Source organism: Doryrhamphus excisus, linkage group LG4 (assembly GCF_037039965.1).
Source record: "Doryrhamphus excisus strain RoL-2023G ecotype Guam linkage group LG4, RoL_Dexc_Guam_v1.1, whole genome shotgun sequence".
Lineage (NCBI taxonomy): Eukaryota > Metazoa > Chordata > Actinopteri > Syngnathiformes > Syngnathidae > Doryrhamphus > Doryrhamphus excisus.
The window spans coordinates 1,677,887-1,702,290 of NC_136360.1; the positions used below are offsets into that span (position 1 = coordinate 1,677,887).

Here is a 24,404-nt window from a genome sequence, read left to right on the forward strand (position 1 = left end):
CTCTGCCTGTCTATGATTGTCTTTTTTCGACACATTTTATGCAGAAAACTTTCACCCACCCAGTCCCGTCACAGTGATGCTGACTTGGGACTGGATCTTGCCAAAATGGTTGGAAGCCTCACAGACATATTCTGCATCATCCTCCACCCACAAGCCTGAAAAAAAATATACGAGTGAAGTACAAATCCAGATCATATATCGACAATATGTAGTTCACAAACCCACCGTTGATATGAAGACCTTCTGTACTCTGAGTGATGGCGCCGTGTCGGTGATACTTGTGGAAAAGGGGCACACCGTCTTGTCTCCTCCAGGTGACCTGTGGTTCTGGATAGCCTTGGGCTTGGCATGGTAGCGTCACATTGGAACCGATGTCCGCCGCCATGTCTACGGGTTCTTGAGTGAACTTTGGTGCAGCTGCAGTGAGCCATTAAAGATTAAGATTAAGATTAAGATTAAGATTAAGATTAAGATTAAGATTAAGATTAAGATTAAGATTAAGATTAAGATTAAGATTAAGATTAAGATTAAGATTAAGATTAAGATTTTATATTCTGCACTACTACGGAAAAGGGTGGAGTGCTCCCTCCGGGTTGGGAATGAGGTCCTGCCCCAGGTGGAGGAGTTTAAGTATCTCGGGGTCTTGTTCACAAGGTCGACAGACGGATCGGTGCAGCCTCGGCAGTACCGGACCGTCGTGGTGAAAAGAGAGTTGAGCCGGAGGGCAAAGCTCTCAATTTACCGGTCGATCCTTCACATCGAGAGGAGTCAGTTGAGGTGGCTCGGGCATCTAGTCCGGATGCCTCCCGGACGCCTCCCTGGTGAGGTGTTGCGGGCATGCCCAGCCGGGAAAAAGCCCCGGGGTAGACCTAGGACACGCTGGAGGGACTATGTCTCACAGCTGGCCTGGGAACGCCTTGGTGTCCTCCCAGTGGAGCTGGAGGAGGTGGCCGGGGACCGGGAAGTCTAGGCTTCCCTAATAAGACTGCTGCCCCTGCGACCCGGACCCGGATAAGCGGAGGAAAATGGATGGAAGGATGGATGTAGCCAAATTGTCAATCACGGATTATGCTCTAATTTCTACACAATAAGTCTGTGCTTCTTTGGAACGTCGTGCCCTAGATCTTGTAAAATGCCTCATTCACTGTCAGGATAAACTTCTATCATTACACACAAGTGAGCCATAACAGCTGTTTCACACTCATTGCTTGCCAACCAAAAAAACATTCCCTGTGCCTACCATCTGCCCGAGTTTTCCGAGTAGAAACCAAGATTTCTCTGCCAGAGCACATGTCTCCATTAAAGGCATTTTTTTTTTACAATAAAGTACTATTCAAGTCAAGATTCCCTTAATACTTTAATCAGATGTTAGGGTGTCTCTCAGGTGATGTCACCAGGTATTTCTGGGCTCGCCTGCTAAGACAGTTGTTAGTTTATGAGGCCAGCTGGATCCATCCATCCGGGCCAGCTGGATGTGCTATTAAATTCTTTGAAATACCTTGAATTCAGTCATCACAAAGGGATATAAGTTGTTCATGGAGTTCATTCATTGATATGGTGTACTGTACTGCGCCCCTCCATCAGATAGTAAGTACGGGCAGCGGTCTTAGTAGCCAAGCCCAGACTTCCAGGTCCCCGGCCACCTCCCTCCAACTCCACCGGGAGGACACCAAGGCGTTCCCAGGCCATTTCCAGAACACCTCACCAGGGAGGCGTCCGGGAGGCATCCGGACTAGATGCCCGAGCCACCTCAACTGACTCCTCTCGATGTGAAGGAGAAGCGGCTCTACTCTGAGAACCCTCCCGGATGGCTGAGCTCGTCACCCTATCTCTTAGGGTGAGTCCAGCTACCCTACGGAGGAAACTCATTTCAGCCGCCTGTATCCGCGATCTCGTTCTTTCGGTCATGACCCAAAGCTCATGACCATAGGTGAGGGTGGGAACATAGCTCCACCGGTAAATTGAAAACTTTGCCCTCCGGCTCAATTCTCTTTTCAGCACGACGGTCCGGTACATGGTTGTTTGTTTCTCGACCTCGACCTCGAGATACTTAAACTCCTCCACCTGGGGCAGGACCTCATTCCCAACCCGGAGGGAGCACTCCACCCTTTTCCGACTGAGAACCATGGCCTCTGATTTGGAGGTACTGAGTCTCATCCCAGTTCTTGCACATACCTCCGACATCAAGAAAAACCTTCCCTGATGAAGTGCCAGCAGTGTTGACGCCCACACAAGTGTAGTCACCAGCATCAATTTCCTGGGTGTTTTTCATGGTCAGTATCCCTGCCAGTGAATCTATGTCCACTGATTGTGTTGAACGCAATTGGACATCACCTGGAAAACAGATTAAAAATATTATTACCAAATTTAGTACAGAGCCATTCCTTTTTCTTTGGTGTTACCTTTGTACCACCAGATCTCAGGAGGAGGGATTCCGGATGCAGAACAGGCCATCACGGTGGTTTCTCCAATGCCGATAAGAATCTCATCAGCAGCCACGGTCACCACAGGAGATTCTATAAAGGAAGTATAATATTCATGCATATTATGTTTATTTGTATCTTTTACTGTATATCTTCACCAGTTACCAAGGTAAGTGATGACGGCAGCCATTGAGTCAGTTCCAGCTTGATTGCTAGCCAAGCAGCCATAAACGCCTCCATCCGTCTTCTCCATGTTTCTTATCGTCAACGTTCCATCAGATTTCATTCTGTGTCTGAATAAAAGATCATCTTTGTGGACTTTGAACACAATAGAGATGCAGTCGGATGTTAAAAAGTGAAAATTGTACCTGCTAGATGCCATAATGAACATGCCATTGTGTGTCCAGAGGAGGTTGGGTGGAGGGTAACCACTAGCTGAGCATCTTATCTTCACTTCTTCTCCTTTTGTAAACGTCTGGTTCAGAGGTTCCATGGAGACTCTTGGCACCTCTGGTAAGAAAAATATGGAAATACAGTCAAAATTCAATCAAATGTAGTGTAGGAAATGTTCAACATCTAAATGTGCATTAAAGATTTTTTAAAATGAATTTTCTTAATGTTTACAGCCCAGCTAGGTTCTCCTTTTGCTTCAGCTTGCAAGGTCACTCTGCCTCAGGGGGGGCGAAGACACATTCTTTTGACCTGACTCAGCAGTGTTGTGTTTTTAAAACACCCTTCATCACATGCTTCCCTTTTGGGCTTCCCCTCTTCTGTAATCCACATCCACTCCCTGTCTTTTTTTTTTCTGTCTGTTTCCTAAATTCTTCCCATAATTTTCCTCATTATCCTCTTACATCATTCATACACGCCTTCACTAGCCTACTTTTGTGTGCTGAGCCATTGCAAATCGTCTCTGTTTTGGTTTTCGTAAAAAAATCATCATCATTATTGTGTCGGCAGTTCTTTCAACTTGCAAAAGGTGTACTATACTCAGGAGTGGCTGCCTCACAGGGTAATTGTGAACAGAACATTCAGGGGTAATTGGTCCCATGCACAACAGCCAATTATGTGACTACTATACCACCAATGGCTCAGAAACTATCAAATGGTTTGAGCCCAATATGAATAATATATTATTGTGTATTTTGGCATAGCATATCAAATTAGGCTTATTCAGCTCTATTCAGTGTGGAGTGTCTCTGGTGGGTGTGTCCCGTGGGGGTGGGAAGGTGGTTGTTGTCACAGGGCACATATAGACAAACAACCATTCACACTCACATTCATACCTATGGACAATTTGGAGTCGCTAATTAACCTAGCATGTTTTTGGAATGTGGGAGGAAACCGGAGTACCCGGAGAAAAACCCACGCATGCACGGGGAGAACATGCAAACTCCACACAGAGATGGCCGAGGGTGGAATTTAACCCTGGTCTCCTAGCTGTGAGGTCAGTGCGCTAACCACTAGACCGCCGTACACCCCCCATTGAAATATAATTATTATAAATGTATTATTATTTATGTTTGTCTATATGTGCCCTGTGATTGGCTGGCGACCAGTCCAGGGTGTACCCCGCCTCTTGCCCTCATGACCTCACAGCTAGGAGACCCGGGTTCAAGTCCACCCTCGGCCATGTCTTTGTGGAGTTTGCATATTTTCTCCGGTACTCCGGTACTCCGGTTTCCTCCCACATTCCAAAAACACACTAGGTTAATTGGCGACTCTAAATTGTCTATAGGTATGGAAGACAGCTGGGATAGGCTCCAGCACCCCCGCGACCCTCGTGAGGATAAGCGGTAGAAAATGAATGAATGAATGTTGTATAAAGGTTGCGTGGTCTCTCCAATGTCGGGGTCATTGAACCAGCCTTTGCCTGAGGGTGATTGGCATGTTATGCTTGGTTCTGTGACAAACCAGCAAGTTAAGGAACCACCACATTCCGTGCCTACTTCTTTTTCTGGCGGATTGGACAAAGGCCCAGTTGGGATATCCATTATTAATAAGAGCCTTCCTGGTGTGCATTTTATTAATGGTAGAATGTTTTAAGCAAAAAAGAAGAGTCCAGTAGCTTCGATTACCATGACCTGGAGAATCCAAAGCAACCCTAACAGTCTTACAAAGCAATCTCACTTAAACTGATTGGTCGCCAAATTGCTGAAGAATTAAAAAAAATGAGATTTTATGTAAAATTATAATAATGTTGCAGTGGTGAAAAGCACGCATGAAAGAAAATGGCACAACGCATCAGTTTTGTCAGCTTCAATGTGAGCCCGCTATCACTTCCACTGTGTTCAGCAAAGTGCTGTTGGTCATCAGACTTGACTCTCTTCAAAGTGAAGAGTAATGACTAGGATGGTAAAGACCAGGGGGTAATTACAAAACCCCCAGGGCTTGCTGACAGCTGTTGGGAGAGGGGGAGCGAGAAAGGTGAGGCACACGCACAAAAAAAGAGCCTGAATGTCGTCTAAAAAAAGAAAACAGGTGATATAAAAAAGATAAAAATAGTCATGAAGGATAAACACCAAAAACAGCACAAACTCTCGAAAGAGGAATGTAACAATTAACTTGTAATGAGACTGTTCTTTTGTATAAATAGAATAGGAATACATTAAATATGACTTGCAAAGAGTTGTGATGTCACACAGTGTAAATCGCACAAACAAACACTGGACTCGACTCCTTAATTTTCACCTGAAGTGGTCCTCGGGTTACATCTCTCCGACTTTGGCCGTTACAGAGTTATGTATCCACTCCTATAAATTAATTCATGACTTAATTTTGTTCTGTAAATACTGGACACATTTGTTTCCACAAGCTGCAATGATGGAGATTCGAGTCAAGTCAAGTCACAACAAAACAGGTCGAGTCAAGTCTGAAGTCATAAGCTTGACATTTTGGAGTCCTTATAATTTATAGGCACTGTTAACTAAGTTAACTCGCAGTGTTAATTACCGTCACTCTTCAGGAGTTTGGTGCTCACAGAAGTGGAAGCCACACCCTTGTTGTGTGTTATTAAACCTGATTGAGCCATAATTGATGCATTCAGTGAGGCAGATACTGTGGGAAAAAATGGTGTCTTGCTTGAAATGACATAATTGACATAATAATTTACTCAACACACTCACTGACAATCTATTTTCAAGTCATCAGACTAATGTAAGTGTTAAGTCCCGAGTCATTGTTGAGTTACAAGTCGAGTCTAAAGTCATGAAAATTGTGTAAGTCGCATGCCATGAGTCCACACCTCTACTGTACATTGTGTGCTGTGATTAACCTTGCTTATTAATGAACTTTTTATTAGGCATAAGGGGGCTGCACGGCGGATGAGCGGTTAGTGTGCAGACCTCACAGCTAGAAGACTCGAGTTCAATCCCAACCTCGGCCATCTCTGTGTGGAGTTTGCATGTTCTCTCCGTGCATGGGTGGGTTTTCTCCGGGTACTCCGGTTTCCTCCCACATTCCAACCATAACCAACCATACCAACCATAACCAACCATAACCAACAATACCAACCATAACCAACCATACCAACCATAACCAACCATACCAACCATAACCAACCATAACCAACCATACCAACCATAACCAACCATAACCAACCATACCAACCATACCAACCATAACCAACCATATCAACCATAACCAACCATAACCAACCATACCAACCATACCAACCATACCAACCATAACCAACCATACCAACCATAACCAACCATACCGACCATACCAAGCATACCATACAGTCAATGTCTATGGTAACACTGACATCGAAAAAAATCAGCATAGATACAGAACGGCCTAGAAAAGATAGCAACATATTGATTTATATTATATATACACAATGATCACTGCAGCTGCACGGTGGTTGAGTGGTTAGCATGCAGACCTCAAAAAACATGCTAGGTTAATTGCCGACTCCAAATTGTCCATAGGTATGAATGTGAGTGTGAATGGTTGTTTGTCTATATGTGCCCTGTGATTGGCTGGCCACCAGTCCAGGGTGTACCGAAGACAGCTGGGATAGGCTCCAGCATGGCCATGACCCTCGTGAAGATAAGCGGTAGAAAATGAATGAATGAATTAGAAATAAGGTAGGCTCTTCTGGTGGAAGAGCGCTGACAAAAATCACCAGAAAAGAGGAGAAACGCCCACAAATATTGGACGCAATTTTGACATAGATGCAGAAACAACAAAAGATTTACAACAGCAACCATTCCCTCCATTTTTACACAGCACACAATACATATATTGATAAAACATTCACTCCTCACCTTGCACAGTGAGGTAGATTCGCTCTGCTGTCATCCCTCCCTCATTTACAGCCATACACTCGTACCAGCCGGCGTGATCTGGCGTGACAGCAGACACCTGAAGCGAAAGGTTGGTCCGGACACGCACCCGAGGGTCCAAACGGGCATCGAAGCCGTCTCTCAGCCACGTGAGGTTGAAGGTCACTGTGCTGACAACATGGCAGGTGAAGATAGCTTGAGAGCCGGGGGAAGCTGTGACGTTGCCTTCGACTGTGATGGCAGGAGGCGGCTCTGCAGGATGAGGATATGTCATTTTAATGGACACTTTGGGTTTACACGCAGATACCTGGAGATACCCGCAAAGAATGCTATCAATTATTTTTTCCGTGTGGAAAAAAAAGAGAAGAAGGGAGCACAGAGAGTGAGTGGAAGCTTTGGCTCTGACAGCGTGTGGATGCTGGGGATTTGAGCACAGCTCGTCTGGATTAGGGGGATATCTATTTGGCAGCTGGATGAGTATTGTGTGTTTGTGTATGTGATTATGGGTGCTTCACATCCTGTTTTTTTTACTGGCCCAGGATGAGTGGAAAGTGCTGTGGCTATGATTGATGAATTTCTGCATTTGTTTTAGCAACAGAGGTGACAGTGGGATTAATTGAGTAAGCCTGCATCTTTGGAATTAGAACACAGAAACCAACTCCTCGTCTGATTTGAGAGTTTGTTTCTTTTTTCGTTTTCCTTGGCCTCCTTCGAGGTGAGCTTTGGGAAATTTCATGAAGCAGGAAGTTTGGAGACCAAGTTTTGGATGAAGAGATATTTAGTGGCTGTGCTGAGACTTGAGGTATCATTTCTGTGAAAAATATGGTTTTGTTTTATTGAATGGGAAGACTATTAACCATGCAGGTTTAAGGTTTATTTGTTTTACTATATTTCCAAAGAGAAGTAGTGGTTTCACTTGAGGTCAAAAGATAGACATTGATGGAATTTGACCAGCAAAACAAGGTTGTACCAAAGTATTCAAGTACCGTTTATTCATTCATTCATTCATTTTCTACTGCTTATCCTCACGAAGGTCCCAGTCTGGGTACACCCCAGACTGTTGGCCAGCCAATCACAGGGCACATATAGACAAACAACCATTCACACTCACATTCATATCTATGGACAATATGGAGTCGCCAATTAACCTAGCATGTTTTTGGAATGTGGGAGGAGAACATGCAAACTCCACACAGAGATGGCCGAGGGTGTAATTGAACCCTGGTCTCGTAGCTGTGAGGTCTGCGCGCTAACCACTCGAACGCCGTGCAGCCCAACAACCATTCAACCTTTGACAATTTTAACAAATTTTCTTCCTATCGGCTTTGACTGGTGTCTATGGTTCTATTGTTCTGCTTCCTTACCACTGCCAAGGTGCTCTTGAGCAAGAAAACAACCTCCCACCCAGCCTGAGCTAAAAGGGCGCGGTGTTTTACTTCATTACCTTTTATTTGCCTGTGATTTAGTTTAAATGTGATTTAATAAATAAATAAATAATACAGTGGAACCTTGGTTAGCGTACGCCCTGGTTAGAGTGTTTTTTTTTCTTTAACATTGAAAAATTGACACCAAAATTTTGACTTGGTTTAAGTACATTATCCGGCTAAAGTGTAATATACAACCAGCAAAATGTGGACTGTTAAAAGACGACAGAGCGATTGGTTATTGAAATATAGGCTTACCTGATACATCCAGAAAGGTGCGAACTCGTCCGGTTCCGGCAGTGCTGACAGCAATACACTCGTAATAGCCTTCATCCTTTAAGGTCACCTCTTCTATTTCCCATAATGCACTGTCAGACTCCCTAAAATCAAAATAAGAACTTGAATATACTCACTAATCTCCAGATTTGACACATACATACTTGCAAAAATTGCGTAATGTGAATGCCAGGCTGGTAGTTTGTGATGAAATATGCGTAAATATTTCGACACCACACACTTGGTTGCCAGTACCAAACCTGAATAACAGATCCACTCCAAGTCGTCTTCCGTCTCTGCTGAAGCGCAGCGTGAAGGGAATCAAGCTCTCCACTTGACATCTAACAGCCCCTTTCTGGAGATAATAACCATGAGTTGTGGCTGGCATCAGCACCTTAGGAGCATCTGACAGGAAATAGATTGGAAAAAACAAAGTTAGAAATAATTGCGCACATCAACAACATATACATACAGCCTGCACAAATGACCTGGTATAATACTTGAGAAGGACACACTGGAGACCCTCTGGAAGAGAAAACCATCTTGGTCATATCCTGTCACCCGCAGGAAGAAAGCTTCATTCGGTGGAATAAAATCAGTGATGTTCCAGAGGCCGTATGGTTGGCGTTCAAGGTAGTAGCGGATTGGCAGCGTTTTAATAATTTTGCCGGTGATTGTCAAGAGTTCTAGCCTGTCAGCACGAGCAGGAGGAGAAAGTCCGGTGGTCTTCAGCAGGATATGTGTGGGAATACCTGAAAAGGATTCATATTTCAATTACGGGTGATACAATGACACAAAATTTTAAAAAGTGACCAAAGAAAGCTGTTCTTATCCTTCACTAACCTTGAACCGGACGACTAATCGTCTTCTTGAAATCCAAAGTGGGCTTGTGAGAAAACCCAGCACGGAAGTCAACGGTACTGAGACCTGAGATACGGACTGAGTGTCTTCCTTCGCTAGACGTCTACAATTCAAAGCAAAGGTATGGTGAAACGTTGAACATGAAACCCAAAAGTTTTAGCCTCTAAGTTACATTTAAAAAACAAGTGTGGCTTCTCATTAATAGTTTAAGCTATTTGCCAGTTACTGTTGACGATGGCGCTAACTTCCTTGTTGGCTATTTTTGACAAATCTTTAGTCTTCCTATGATTTTAATATACTTTCAACTCATGTTAATATGCTTTTAATTGGTTTTAGCCTCTTCCGAGCTACCAGAATGGAGGCTTAGCCACTTTGCTAGCCACTTTTGACAAATTGTCAACAAAAACTAGCCTCATGCTAGCATGCATAAGTGATTCTTGACGTGACAATGTGGCAGCGAGATCAATACGTTCCTTTTCAACACCACCGTCCTCTTTTGCCAATAATTATTTTGTGAATTCAAAAGTGTCAATAACCCAAAATGTAGCCAAAAAAGTGCCAGCATTTTGATAAAGACGGTGAGAAACACTATTGAATTCAAGAAACGACCCATGACTAAAACAGGAAGGTGTTAATCTCGCCGCCACATTGTGTCTTGGGAACAGTCATGTTTTCAATGTAGGTAAAAGCAATCTTACATGTTTATTTATCCATTTCATTACATGTTTTGAGAGTCAGCAGTGTTATTAATGGTTCCAGTTGCCATTTTGTGAGCAAGCTAAAGATGCTAACAGAATGTTTTGTGGCGAAAACACAATAAAAACTCACACAACAACAAGTGCCATATTGTACGCTAGCCAAAACATGTACTCAAACCAAGGCAAAATTTTGGTATATATTTTCATTATTAACATGCTAACCAGGGATTATGCTAACTGAGGTTCCACTGCATGTGTTTCAGTGTATGCAATTATGTTGGGGGGCTGCTCTTACTGGAACAACAAATTCTGCTTTGGAATGGAAAACTGTATTTCAAGCTAAACTTTTTCTTCTAACGTCGGCTTGACGTCTTTAATCACAGGCAGTGCCTCTCTTGTGTAACAGCCTCTGTGTGCCGACAAGTATAGACAAGCCAATATGATTAAGTCTAGCTGTCTAGCCCTCACTAATAAAACATCCACAATTCCAAAATGACCCAATCAGTCTGACATTCATACTTTAATTAGACAAACATGAGCACTATAATCAAGGCGGCTAATGGCTCATATGTTCTTCTCCTTTGAAGCCTGGCCTCTATACAGACTGAGTAATTACAATGAAAGTATAGGCTAGGCAGAGGTGGAAACTACACATCTTAGGTAAAACACCTCAGAGGTGGGAATATATCAGAGTGGGAAGATGACATCTGCTTGGCAAAACCGCAAAAACAATGAAATATCACAAGGACAAGGTTATAAAGCCATTTCTAAAGCTTTGGGGCAGTGAGAACCATTATCCACAAATGAACTGCAAGCCTCAGATCAAGTCAGTGCTCATACCTCCACTGTAAGAAATACACTAAGGAAAAATGGCCTGCATGGCAGAATACCAAGATGGAATCCACTGCTGGACAAAAAGAACATTTAGGCTTGTCTTAATTTTGCCAGGAAATATCTTGATCACCTTTTTGGAAGGTGTGTGTCCCTTTACATCTGGCCTAAAAGTAACACTGCATTTCAGAAAAAGAATATCACACCAACAGTAAAATACAGTGGTGGTAGTGTGATGTTGCTTCATGACTTGGAAGACAGAACCATGAATTCTGTTGTCTGCTAAAAAAAATCTATCTGGTCATGACCTCAAGCTGAAACCAACTTGGGTTCTGCAGCAGAACAATGATCCAAACCACACCAGCAAGTCCACCTCTGAATGGCTGAATTAAAAAAAATGAAAACTTCATAGTGGCCTAGTCAAAGTCCTGACCTGAATCCAATTGAGATGCTGTGGCATGACCTTAAAAAGGCACTTCATGCAGCAAAAACCCTCCAATGTCACTGAATTGCAACAATTCTGCAAAGATGAGTGGGCCAAAATTCCACACTGGGTTTTCAACCAGTAAATAACAATTTGTAAATTTGCGGGCTAATACATGCTGACTTTGCTGTGTATTAGATTTTAGTACATATTTAACTAAAGTTAGCTAATTGGTGCTGAAAAATGCTGAAAATGCTCAAAAACCCTCCAGTGTGACTGAATTGCAACAATTCTGCAAAGATGAGTTGTTGCTGCTAAGGGTGCCCCGATCAGTTATTAGGTTTAGTGGGTAATCACTTTTTCACACATGGCCATGTAGGTTTGGAGGAACATATCCCATGATATGACTATGAACGGAAAAGCAGAATATATTTATATTTTCCAGTGAAAATGACTATTTCCATATGTTTAACTGAAGCAGATTCTTCAATGACTTCAATGCATTGGAGGGAGATAAATGGCAACGCCAAAAAGATACAGTAAGTGATAAAACCAGACCGAAGCCATTTGCTTAAAGCTGTCATATGTGACTATGCTTACATAAAACATGAAGCAAAAATCTGATGTTAATGATCTATCACGAGTTAAAAAGGTCTTCCAAGGGTAACACTGGGGGACGTTTCTTTAAAAATACAGCAGAGATACTGTATTCCTCACTGTGTGAAATATGGACAAATTCCCTTGCACTGGTGTTCACCGGTGAACATGCATGTTGCACATTACTGTATCTAAACTACTGCAATAATTCAACATAAGAACCTTCCTCTAAGGCAGGGGTCTCAAACACGTGGCCCGCTGGACACTAGTTTGAGGCCCCCGCCTTGATATGAAAGTTTAATGTTAGTGCAGCCCGCGCAAGTTTGATATGGATGCTGTATGGTATCATGTACCCAGAAAAAATTATTACGTTTGATTAATGTTCATGTTAAAGGTTAAATAACTCTTAATAGTTATCCTCCCTATTCATGTGGAAGTGGTAAGTTTTTGGCTATTTAAGTTTAAAGGAAATAACTTGAAGGCTACCGTTTAGGTCGCTAGCTCTCTAGTTTGCGAGTTAGCATGTGTCTCAAGACCCTGCAGTTGCGCAATATGTTGTAAATAAAAAAAAGTATAAATGTGACTATAGTCGTGTTTTGTCATGTCTACAGGGCTCTAATAATGCTTTGTTCATTTTAATCTGAAAAAAATAATTTGTCTACCCACCAACTATATGTGCTTTCTTAAGTTTTTATTATTTGTTATTATTATTATTATATTTATTTATTACTGATTGATTGATTTTCTTTATTCTTGATTTGTTTATTTATTTTTCATCTTATTTAAAAATAAAATTGAAAAATAAAAATTAAGATATTTGAGAACAGTGGAATGTTTTATCAGAGCTTTTATTGTAGAAAATCGGAACCAAAGCACTGAAAAAGTTTGTATATTTTTCTGTTTTTAATGAATGCGTTTTTTTTTTTTTTGGAAAACCTGATACGGCCCAGCCTTGCCCAGACCCTAGCTCCAGTGGCCCCCAGTTTGAGACCCCCTGCAGTTTTGATTTGTGACCTCATTCCAAGGTTATCTTGTTAAACTGTTTGTACTTCAAAAAAATAAAAAATACAGCGTAGTTCTTCATTTTTTGGGGGGAAAAAATTGTAATTTCAGAATAAGACTGGATAGTTCAAACCTTGATAGACCACATCCCGGGCTGCGGGTCCTTGAGGTTGACTACTTTGGCAGAGTTGGGAATGTGCAAGAGCTCGGTCAGACCATCACTCTTCCCCATGATGTTCCCTGGAGGCACAACGGGAGAAAATGATGTGATTATTCACCTCTTCTGAAATGAACATAAATTCATTTTCAACACCTACTCGTGCATATTTCAATGTTGCCTATCAATCATCGTACTTCCCAAAACCAGTATATTCACAAGACTGTCTCCTTGTCCATATAGTACAGTTGTCTAAGTGTATGAGTATGTAAGAGTAATCCTACCCTGGGGGTTTATAATCTTGATGTCAGGTGCTGGACCACTGAGAGCGACAGTGACTTCCTTGAGACTGGGGTCAAAGGGTATCCACCAGGTGTTGCTGACCCCAGTGACGTGATCCGTTGACAACAGGTGGACCTTTGAGGACTGCACAGCCTCCTCTACCCATTTCAAAACCTATGACATAATAAGTCATGCAGAAGCTACTTATAGACAATACATTTCGATGAAAGTGGTGCAACGACTTAATATTTATTGTTTATGATTAACTGAGATAAAAACATGTACTGTATTTTCCGGACTATAAGTCACACTTTTTTTCATGGGTTGGCTGGTCCTGCGACTTGTACTCCAGAGCGACTGTTACATAAACACTGGACACCTTTTTTGTTCATGTTTATGTTTTGTGTAGCTGAATAACCATTGTGTTAGCATATCTTACACCTATTCAGCCTGTTCTCTATTTTTTTTTTATTGTTAGAACTTGCGTTCCAAGTCTGTTTTGGTCAAGTAATTTGTAAAATATATTACAAAAACTTAAAAAATGCGACTTATACTCCAGTGTGACTTATGTATGTTTTTTTCCACCAAATTATGCATTTTTGGCATTGTGCGACTTATACTCCGAAGCGACTTATAGTCCAGAAAAATGTACGTACATGTACATATATCTTCCAGGATTAATTTTAAAAATCCATTCCAATTGTGAGAGTCCGATCAGGGTTTTATGATGCTGATTCTAATATCGATCACCCATGAGTGAAATTGGGCGATATGATACCCATCACATCGATGAACTGAGTGCTATTGGCCAGGGATGCCTTATAAGTGGGATACTGATCGGTGGCCAATTGATCAAAGCCATAATTGCAGCAAAAACTGTTACTACCCGGTATTTTGATTCTGCGGTTTTGCCGTGATTGATTGGTTTTATGGACACGGCCAAAGCATGTCTTTGTGAAGCCAAATACTTTTCTCAGAGTACCTGAGTACAGAAACGCAGTCCTGTTGAGTAACGCTCTTACCTCATTGACCTGTTTCTTATCTAGATGGAAGACCTGTCCAGAGCTGGTGGAAGCGATTTCCTCGTATACCTTGTAGCCAATGTGAGTCCTGTCATCGCAGTCCCCCGTCAACACAAACACAACCTGGGCACACACACAATACACACACACACACACAATACACAGATGTCTATGAGTCTGAATTTACAACAGAATCCCCACTGCATAAAATAACTGCCAAACCTGGGACTGTTTCTGTTGAATGAGCTGAAGGACTTCATAAGTGAGCTTGTAATCTTTGGACCGGGCATCGGTAAAGACGTAAATGAAGGATCCAGGCTGCGAGATCTCCAAAGCAATTTTTATGGCACCGATGCTCATCTCCGGACAGTCCCCACCTCCCTGACAATAAAAGAATATGAGTAAATTCATATAAAACATGTACGATTCCAGTAGTTTAGCATTATACTGACAGTGCTACAGACTCAATGTATAATACACCACAAATGTTGGGCTTAGCTAACCTTAGTTAAATATGTACTAAAATCTAATAACCCCACATAGTCGCAAGTTAGCATGTATTAGCCTGCAAATTCACAGATTGTTATTTACTGGTCGAAAACCCAGTGTGGAATTTTGACTCACTCATCTTTGCAGAATTGTTGCAATTCAGGTTTTATCACTTACTGTATCTTTTTGGCGTTGCCATTTATCTCCCTCCAATGCATTGAAGTCATTGAATCATTTGCTTCAGTTAAACATATGGAACTAGTCATTTTCACTGGAAAATATAAATATATTCTGCTTTCCCGTTCATAGTCATATCCTGGAATGTGTTCCTCCAAACCTACATGGCCATGTGTGGAAAAAGTGATTACCCACTAAACCTAATAACTGATCGGGGCACCCTTAGCAATCAAGCGTTTGTCAGCATGTATTAGCCCGCAAATTCACAGATTGTTATTTACTGATCGAAAACCCAGTGTGGAATTTTGGCCCACCCATCTTTTCAGTGACAATGAATTGGGAATTGAGGATTTTTCAGCATGAAGTGCCTTTTTAAGGTCATGCCACAGCATCTCGATAGGATTCAGGTCAGGCCAGTCCAAAGTCTTCGCTTTTTTTTAATCAGCCATTCAGAAGTGTACTTGTTGGTGTGTTATGGATCATTGTCATTTTGCAGAACCCAAGTTGGTTTCAGCTTGAGGTCATGACCAGATGTAAAAAAAATTTTAGTAGACAACAGAATTCATGGTTCTGTATTCCAGGTCCTGATGCAACATCACACTACCACCACCGTATTTTACTACTCTTGGTTGTGATATTCTTTTTCTGAAATGCAGTGTTACTTTTATGCCAGATGTAATGGGACACACACCTTCCAAAAAGGTCTTGGGGATCATCAAGATACCATCTCATTTCCCTACATTGGTAAAGCCTGAGTTGCACAAAAAGTACTCAGAGGCAAACCTCATCTTACTTGGGGAGATGTTCTTCACATGCAGTGAATACTCAGAAATCAATAACCAGCAGGAGCTTATCACTCACAGTGCAACTAAAATAATCGACATACAATGTAACCGTACCACATGAGCTATCGAAATGTATTAGTAGACGCCCCAGTTGGGCGTGCAGTCAGTCGTCACGTAACAGAGTGATACCGAGAGGGGAAACAAAGTAAGTAGATTAGAAAAGCATGTGTGACAGTGTGATTGTCCTTCTTGGACACTTTTCTTTGGTTGATATCTGTGTCTGGCATGCTTGCTGGGGTCAAAGAAAGACATCCTCTGGAGCATTCCAGCACACACGTGACTGTCTGGCTGAGTAGTTGCAATAACTGGCTGGATGCAGACACATCTGGAATGGAGTGACCCATGGTTTTTTAGGCCAGTAAGGGCAAATAGGGATGAGATAATAAACAGGCTGCAACAGATTACTCTTCTATTTTACTTTGGTCCTTGACATTAACTTATTATGTCGACTTTTGTTTCTCAGGTGAAACTGCAAGGATGTCAAAGGGACAAGTCAAAGGGAAAAAAGAGGTAGTGAGGCAGCAACTGATAGGAAACTGGAGAGCCTCCATTCTCCACACGATACACTCACACACCAGATTAGCACAAACTCATGCCAAGGATACAGAAACGATAGCCAAGATCTTTCTTCACAGGGATTCTTGTCTGTGTCTTTGTCACCATTAGTCAGGAGCAGTGCACACTTTGCAGTTTGTTTTTAGGGGAACACAATACTAATTTGAACTATGTCAGGCCAATCTGTGATTTTCCTTATGCATGTTTTTGCAATGCATACAATGTGAAATAATGGCGGATAAAGATTTTTTTTTCATATGCAATATGTTAGTGTTGAGCAGTAAATCATCTGGCTACAGTAAAGACGCTCCAAAAAGAAACTTTCTCTTGTAAAGGCAAAGAAAAACAAAATTTCTCAGACATGTTTCATCGGCAGTCGTAAGACTGTCTGACTGGGCTTCATCGCCCATTTCTAATAAATGTTTCAGCTTGAATTGTCTGACAGCCAGTCCAAACCTCTATAAACCCGATGCCTGCTCAACCCACCTGAACATACAGCTCCCTCAGCTCATACTGGAATTTCTTGGGATCTGTTGTGATCGTTACTGGCCCGATTTCTGCGAACGAAAAGAAAAAAATGATAAACAACTCCAATGCATTTGCTTGGACAACATTTTTAGTTCAGGCAAATGCTTTCAGATCAGGTCAGTAGATGAAAGGACTTCACTGTTATCTGTGCTGTTGGTTTGATTTAATTTTTCAGTCATGGGCAATGTGCCCACACACTCATGTTCAGTTCACGACATGCAAATGAACCCACGCTGCATTCCGTCATACTGGCCCAGCTTTGACCTAAGGAGAGCCATCTTGTCTTATTTTACTGCACTCGGATGGCATTTGTTTTGTACTCCTGCCAGAGTTGGTAGTCACGGCTGTTTCTCATCTTACTTTGTTCTATCCGTTAATGAGCTGCTAAGCCCATTCTTGAGTCAAACTGGGTGACTTCAGCCACTGCAGCTGTGCTGTGGAATGAGCATGGTGGTGAGGGCTGCAGAAAACAGATACGTAGACACAGACACAGCTTTGCAGCTTTCTTGTCGTTGAGAGGGTAAGAACAAATGAGTCCAGATTGTTCAACTTTGTCACTCCTGTCAGCTACTGGTTTATATTGCTGGGGTCAGAAAATAATTTAGAACCAATACCGCAACCGTTTCTGGAAAAACATAAAATTACTTGAATTGGACGATGCCATGCGTTCATTTTTTAGAGCGGTTATAGGGATCCGGGGAGCTGGAGTCTATCCCAGATGACTTTGGCCACAAGACAGATTACACCCTGGACTGGGTCACCAGATAATCACACATATTGAGACATTCATTCATTCATTCATTTTCTACTGCAAGGGGTTGCAAGGGGGTGCTGGAGCCTATCCCAGATGTCTTTGGGCGAGAGGCGGGGCACACCCTAGACTGGTGGCCAGCCAATCACAGGGCACATATAGACAAACAACCATTCACACTCACATTCATACCTATGGACAATTTGGAGTCGCCAATTAACCTAGCATGTTTTTGGAATGAGTACCCGGAGAAAACCCACGCATGCACGAAGAGAACATGCAAACTGCAGCATGTTGGCCGAGGGTGGAATTGAACTCGGGTCTCCTAGCTATGAGGTCTGCGCACTAACCACTCGCTCGCCGTGCAGCCCACATCGAGACAGACAATCAGAAATGTGCCCTGCGATTGGCTGGTGACCAGTCTAGGGTGTACCCCGCCTCTCACCCAAAGGCAGCTAGGATAGGCTCCAGCATACCCCAGCATACAAAAAGGATGGATGGAGACAGACAACCATTCACCCATCCATTCAATTGGTCATTGGAAACTGTGAACAATCTAAAATATGTTTTAAAGTTTAAATACCCTCGTAGTAAATATACATAAACATATACTTTTCATTGGCTTCATGATGCAGAGTTATAGATTAAACATACATTTACCACCTTGCATGAATGACTACATTCCATATTGGAGAAACCTGAATACAACCCTGGCTGGAAAGGAAAGGAAAGGAAAGGAAATACTTCTAATGCTATCTCAGTGATGACAAAGAACACATAATTGGCACAAACCTGGCCAAGTAATGAACTCAGAGTAAAAGAATGCTGGCAAGATTATCAAGAAAGAACATCCGAGGAGAAAAATGACCAGCACAGACCGAATAGATAAAACTGTAGATCTGCATCCTTTACCTTTTTTTCTCCACTGGTAATACAAGTTGACATAAGCAAACTGCAAGCAAATCATCAAACATTACACTGACTCCAACCTGTAGTTCAGTATTCTTACAGCATCCCTCTGTAATGCTGTGAATCAAGCCCACATCTGCACATCACGTGCTAGATTAAACACTCAAATAAGACTCTAATGAAGCAGACTAAAACTGGCAAATGCCCAATCGTAATCTCATCAGTATGTGGAATCAAACTATGGAATGGATTGAGTAAGGAAATCAAACAATGCACAATGATGAGCCAATTCAAGAAACAATACAATCAGTTGATGTTTTGCTAAATACAAGCATGAAGAGTCTTGAACCAGTCATGATGTGCTATATTGACAGTTACTATGGTAACCATTATGTCATTGTATGGTCATATCACCTCGTACTTGACACGTACGTGACAAAAAATTAAAAAAAAAAACAATATTAGGAAAGCAGGAAGTGAACAAATGTAACAGTTACTGATTGTAAAAGTACCAGATGGAGGGTTAGGATTTAATAAGCTTTGCTTCTTCCTACTCCTTTTGGACATGTGACAAAAAATTTAAAAAAAAATTAAAAGAAAAAACTATATTAGGAAAGCAGGAAGTGAACAAATGTAACAGTTAGTGATTGTAAAAGTACCAGATGGAGGGTTAGGATTTAATAAGCTTTGATTCTTCCTACTCCTTTTGGACATGTGACAAAAAAAACTATATTAGGAAAGCAGGAAGTGAACAAATGTAACAGTTACTGATTGTAAAAGTACCAGATGGAGGGTTAAGATTTAATAAGCTTTGCTTCTTCCTACTCCTTTTGGACATGTGACAAAAAAATTTAAATTTTAAATTTAAAAAAAAAAAAACTATATTAGGAAAGCAGGAAGTGAACAAATGTAACAGTTACTGATTGTAAAAGTACCAGATGGAGGGGTAGGATTTAATAAGCTTTGCTTCTTCCTACTCCTTTTGGACATGTGACAAAAAAAACTATATTAGGAAAGCAGGAAGTGAACAAATGTAACAGTTACTGATTGTAAAAGTACCAGATGGAGGGGTAGGATTTAATAAGCTTTGCTTCTTCCTACTCCTTTTGGACATGTGGAACTGTGAACTGATTATGGGATGCACTCAATTGTAATCTGATGCATGTTCAAATGATTACCATTTTGAGTGCACAAAAAAAGTGAAGCTCAAATTCAACCCATTCAAACGGAAGGATGCAACCATTAGACTTCATCAAAAAGGTTTGGGAACCACTGGTTTCCAGGAACAGTTGAGCTTCCACTGCGTCGGCGTGAGAAAGGGCTGACATTTCTGAGCGCACACACACTCACATGTAGCCGTTTCAGTACTTAAAATGCAGGCTAAGTCGCTCTGTCATTCCACTGATCCACAGTAAAATCTACCAGAAAAAGAGTGGCTGTCAGTGAACATCAGCTTTGGCATGTAATTAATTCCATCCGTCCCACTGAGAGAACACATATGGAACCGCGCACGGCTCAGCATGCAGCGTAAGATGTGCACATGTTGACTGATACTATTGTTCCAACGAATACTTTCCAGTGACAATGCATTACTTTAATCGCCAACATGATGAAGGATCAAAATATAAGCTGAATAATTGAAGCCATGTCTTGGATCGACTTTCCATGCCTTCCTGTATTTTCAATAACTACATCCTGAATAACCCCTTGAGGTGCCTTGCACCTTCCACTGTCAGACAGCTCCAGCTGACGTTTAACAGCTTTCCTACAGTGACAAAAATGACATCGGGTTTTATTTCAAACTTGAACCGAACATGTGATGGAAAGTTCTCCAACAGGGAGGACCACCATGTTTTGTGGCAGTGTTCCACTCAATACACTTGGAGGTATAACACCGCGTTGGGCCTCGAGCCCACACTAACATTAGTTGGAAAGATTAAAAAAAGTTTTTTTGTATGAAACCAAAACTATAGAGACACAACAAAGACAAAGAAGTCCCGGTTGGGTGTTTTTTCAGAGACAGATGACAGGTCTGAACTCTGAAGGCACCACAAGTCATTCATTTGACTGGCTTACTGCTGCTAGAAACGCAACACAGAAGAGAATGTGACCCCGGGGGGGATGTCTTAATTAAGAGTGTTCTTTGTGAGTCGGTGTGTAAATTTACGACAGTTATTTATGTGTCGCTCTGAGGCGTGATCATTGGATTGGTGGAGAACGAGGATACAGTATACGTATGTGTAATGTAAGTGTGTGGTAAGCATGGTATTTGTGGCTTCATTGATTCTATATTCATTCATTTTCTACCGCTTTTCCTCACAAGGGTCGCGGGGGTGCTGGAGCCTATCCCAGCTGTCTTCGGGCGAGAGGCGTGGTACACGCTGGACTGGTCGCCAGCCAATCACAGGGCACATATAGACAAACCATTCATTCTATATGAAATATTCAATTTTGTTTTTCCCGAGAAGAAGAGATCAGTCGGCTACACTTTTCAATATTTTCAATCTTTTCATGATGAAATTGTCTGGAAGCACACTGGACCTTCGCTCTTAAAGGAGGAATATATTAATAATAATAAATTATTCGTCAGTCCCACCCACGCAGGGGCGTTACCTCAATGGATAAATGTGTGTTTGTATCTAACTGGCTCAAGCTCAGGCTGCACGGTGGTCGAGTGGTTAGCGCGCAGACCTCACAGCTAGGAGACCGGGGTTCAATCCCACTCTCGGCCATCTCTGTGTGGAGTTTGCATGTTCTCCGTGGGTTTTCTCCGGGGACTCCAGTTTCCTCCCACATTCCAAAAACATGCTAGGTTAATTGGTGACTCCAAATTGTCCATAGGTATGAATGTGAGTGTGAATGGTTGTTTGACTATATGTGCCCTGTGATTGGCTGGCCACCAGTCCAGGGCGCACCTCCCGCCCGAAAACAGCTGGGATAGCGACCCGCCCCCCCACGACCCTTGTGAGGATAAGCGGTAGAAAATGAATGAAATACTGTTCTAGTAAACTCTAACACATTTTGACAGTAGTTAACAGTAACATAACAAATAAATGTTGTGGTCAATCAACGTGATTATTTGTGTCTGTATGGACTACAGCAGATCCCCGCTTTTCACAGGGGTTATGTTCCGGAACCCCCAGCAGATGGCTGAAAACCAGAATTTATATGTCCATAAAAATGGATTCATGTCTGGCTCGCTCCCCCTTGTGCTACCTTGACACTGATGTTCTCACAACATTTTCAATTATAAAACTGTTGTAATTATTAAATTAGATTGAGCTCCAGATGGGATAAGACTCAGTACCTCCAAATACGAGGCCATTGTTCTCAGTCGCAAAAGGGTGCGGAGGAGTTCAAGTATCTCGGGGTCTTATGACGGAAGGTTGGAGCGTGAGGTCAATGGGTGAATCAGTGCAGCATTGGCAGTAATGCGCTAGCTGTACCAAACCGTCTTGGTGAAAAGAGAGCCGGAAGGCAAAGCAGCTGCAATGACTTTCCTCCACAGGGTGGCTGGACTCACCCTAAGGGATGAGCTCAGTCAACAGGAAGGGGCTCGGCATAGAGCCACTGCTTCTTCACATCCAGAGAAGAAAGGTGCATCTAGTCCGGATGCCTCCCTGGTGAGGTGTCTAGGGCATGTCCAGCTGGGAGAAGACCCAGGGGCAGACTTAGGACACGGTAGAGGGATTATGTCTTTCAGCTATCCTGGGAACGTTTTAATGTCCTCCTGGTGGAGGTGGAGGAAGTCGAACAGGCCCGGGAAGTCTGGGCTGAGGAAAATGGATGTGTGGATGGAAAATATATTTTTTCAAATATGTTAAATTATTCTTGTATGATGCAAAAGCACTACATATTACCATCTTTGTACCAATGTATGAGGTGCATTATTAAAAAAAACAAACAAAACCTTAAACTGTATTATGGAAAGCAGGAAGTGAACAAATATATATATATATGTATTTATATTGACCCTTACTATGGTACCCATTATGTTATTGTATGGTCATATCACCTCGTACTTCGGTAAAAAAAAAACCCAAAAAACAAAAAAACTATATTAGGAAAGCAGGAAGTGAACAAATGTAACAGTTACTGATTGTAAAAGTACCAGATGGAGAGGTAGGATTTAATAAGCTTTGCTTCTTCCTACTCCTTTTGGACATGTGGAACTGTGAACTGATTATGGGATGCATTCAATTGTAATCTGATGCATGTTCAAATGAAATAAAACCATTACCATTACCATTACCATTACCATTACCATTACCATTACCATTACCATTACCATTACCATGTACTGTATGATATTTATTGAATCGCACCTACTGAGTGTTGCCAGAAGGTGTTCATGCTTCTGTGTGTAATTCAAAGACATGAGTCATACATTCTCAGACCTTGTCTGACCTGAGTCTCCGCAGTTGACCTTTGACCTTAATGGCTGCTTAACCATGCTCTTGAACTCTATGAGCCGAATATGGTCCGCACGGGGTAAACAATCGACATCTGGACTGCATTATCATTATTCTGGTTTGAGTATAACTTAACAAAAAAATAACAATAATGAATGAATTTCTTAATATAACCATCCAATTGTAACGATTCAGTACTTTGCTGACTCTTCTGACAAAATGCTCTTGTAAGCATGTGGTTCTGATGAATTTGAGGTGTTTCACGATGTACCGCAGACAGTCACATTTACATAAGCCTCTTTCACACAGAGATCTTACAAAATCTTACCACCCCAAAACTGCGGCAGTATATCCTGCATTTATTTGCTTGTGCCATTTATGCGGAACCCGGCGAAGCAAAATATTGATGTAGCTGTGTGCACATTCATGTAGCAACACAGCACCCCGTAAACGGATAATTTGGTGTGGAGTATGAATTACTAGCAGCGATTGCTTTCAACATGACAGGGTCGGAGGAGTAAGTCTTATAGTTAAACTGTCTTCGGGCAAGAGGCAAGGTACACCCTGGACTGGTGGCCAGCCAATCACAGGGCACATATAGACAAACAACCATTCACACTCACATTCATACCTATGGACAATTTGGAGTCGTCAATTAACCTAGCATGTTTTTGGAATGTGGGAGGAAACCGGAGTACCCGGAGAAAACCCACGGGTGGGACTGACAAATAATATAACCAGGTAGACACTTCCTAGTTTGAGACTTCCCACTTCCTCCTTTAAGAGCGAAGGTCCAGTGTGCTTCCAGACAATTTCATCATGAAAAGATTAAAAATATATACATACACCCTGGACTGGTCGCCAGCCAATCCCAGGGCACATATAGACAAACAACCATTCACACTCACATTCATACCTATGGACAATTTGGAGTCGCTAATTAACCTAGCAAGTTTTTGGAATGTGGGAGGAAACCGGAGTACCCGGAGAAAACCCACACATGCACGGGGAGAACATGCAAACTCCACACAGAGATGGCCGAGGGTGGAACTGAACTCAGGTCTCCTAGCTGTGAGGCCTGCGTGATAACCACTCGACCACCGTGCAGCCATGTTTTATAAATGAGTGTTTGGAGGCCGCTCCGTCCATTTTTCCGACTACGATTTTATTTCTTTGATAAATGGCCATCATCTCGAAGGACGAAGTTTGAGCTCAGGCTGAGATATTATATTGCCGGTAGTAGAATCTCATCATGTGGGGGCCACTGGAAGCGTGAAATCTAATCAGTGTGGCAAAGGTTTTTACAGGAGCACATTTCCCAATGTTTTACATTACCGGAGTACCCGGAGAAAACCCACGCATGCACGGGTAGAACGTGCAAACTTCACACAGAGATGGCCGATGGTGGGATTGAACTCGGTTGTGGTGAAATAATCGTCTTACAAAACCATC

General features: G+C 42.1%; 1 protein-coding gene across 1 annotated transcript in view; it reads right to left on the minus strand.

The window, feature by feature from the left end:
* The window catches only part of hmcn1 (hemicentin 1), a 98,437-nt gene that overhangs the window by 59,478 nt on the left and 14,555 nt on the right, over positions 1-24,404 (minus strand). Inside the window, exons 2-17 of the mRNA XM_058072226.2 lie at positions 16,839-16,909; positions 14,509-14,667; positions 14,287-14,409; positions 13,267-13,438; positions 12,959-13,065; positions 9,256-9,376; positions 8,901-9,164; positions 8,673-8,817; positions 8,395-8,516; positions 6,695-6,964; positions 2,792-2,933; positions 2,589-2,716; positions 2,403-2,516; positions 2,176-2,334; positions 226-417; positions 60-155 (exon numbers count right to left, since the gene is read on the minus strand). Of these exons, the coding sequence (XP_057928209.2) occupies positions 60-155; positions 226-417; positions 2,176-2,334; positions 2,403-2,516; positions 2,589-2,716; positions 2,792-2,933; positions 6,695-6,964; positions 8,395-8,516; positions 8,673-8,817; positions 8,901-9,164; positions 9,256-9,376; positions 12,959-13,065; positions 13,267-13,438; positions 14,287-14,409; positions 14,509-14,667; positions 16,839-16,909 (2,385 nt within the window). The remainder of the gene's footprint in view (positions 1-59; positions 156-225; positions 418-2,175; positions 2,335-2,402; positions 2,517-2,588; positions 2,717-2,791; positions 2,934-6,694; positions 6,965-8,394; positions 8,517-8,672; positions 8,818-8,900; positions 9,165-9,255; positions 9,377-12,958; positions 13,066-13,266; positions 13,439-14,286; positions 14,410-14,508; positions 14,668-16,838; positions 16,910-24,404) is intronic.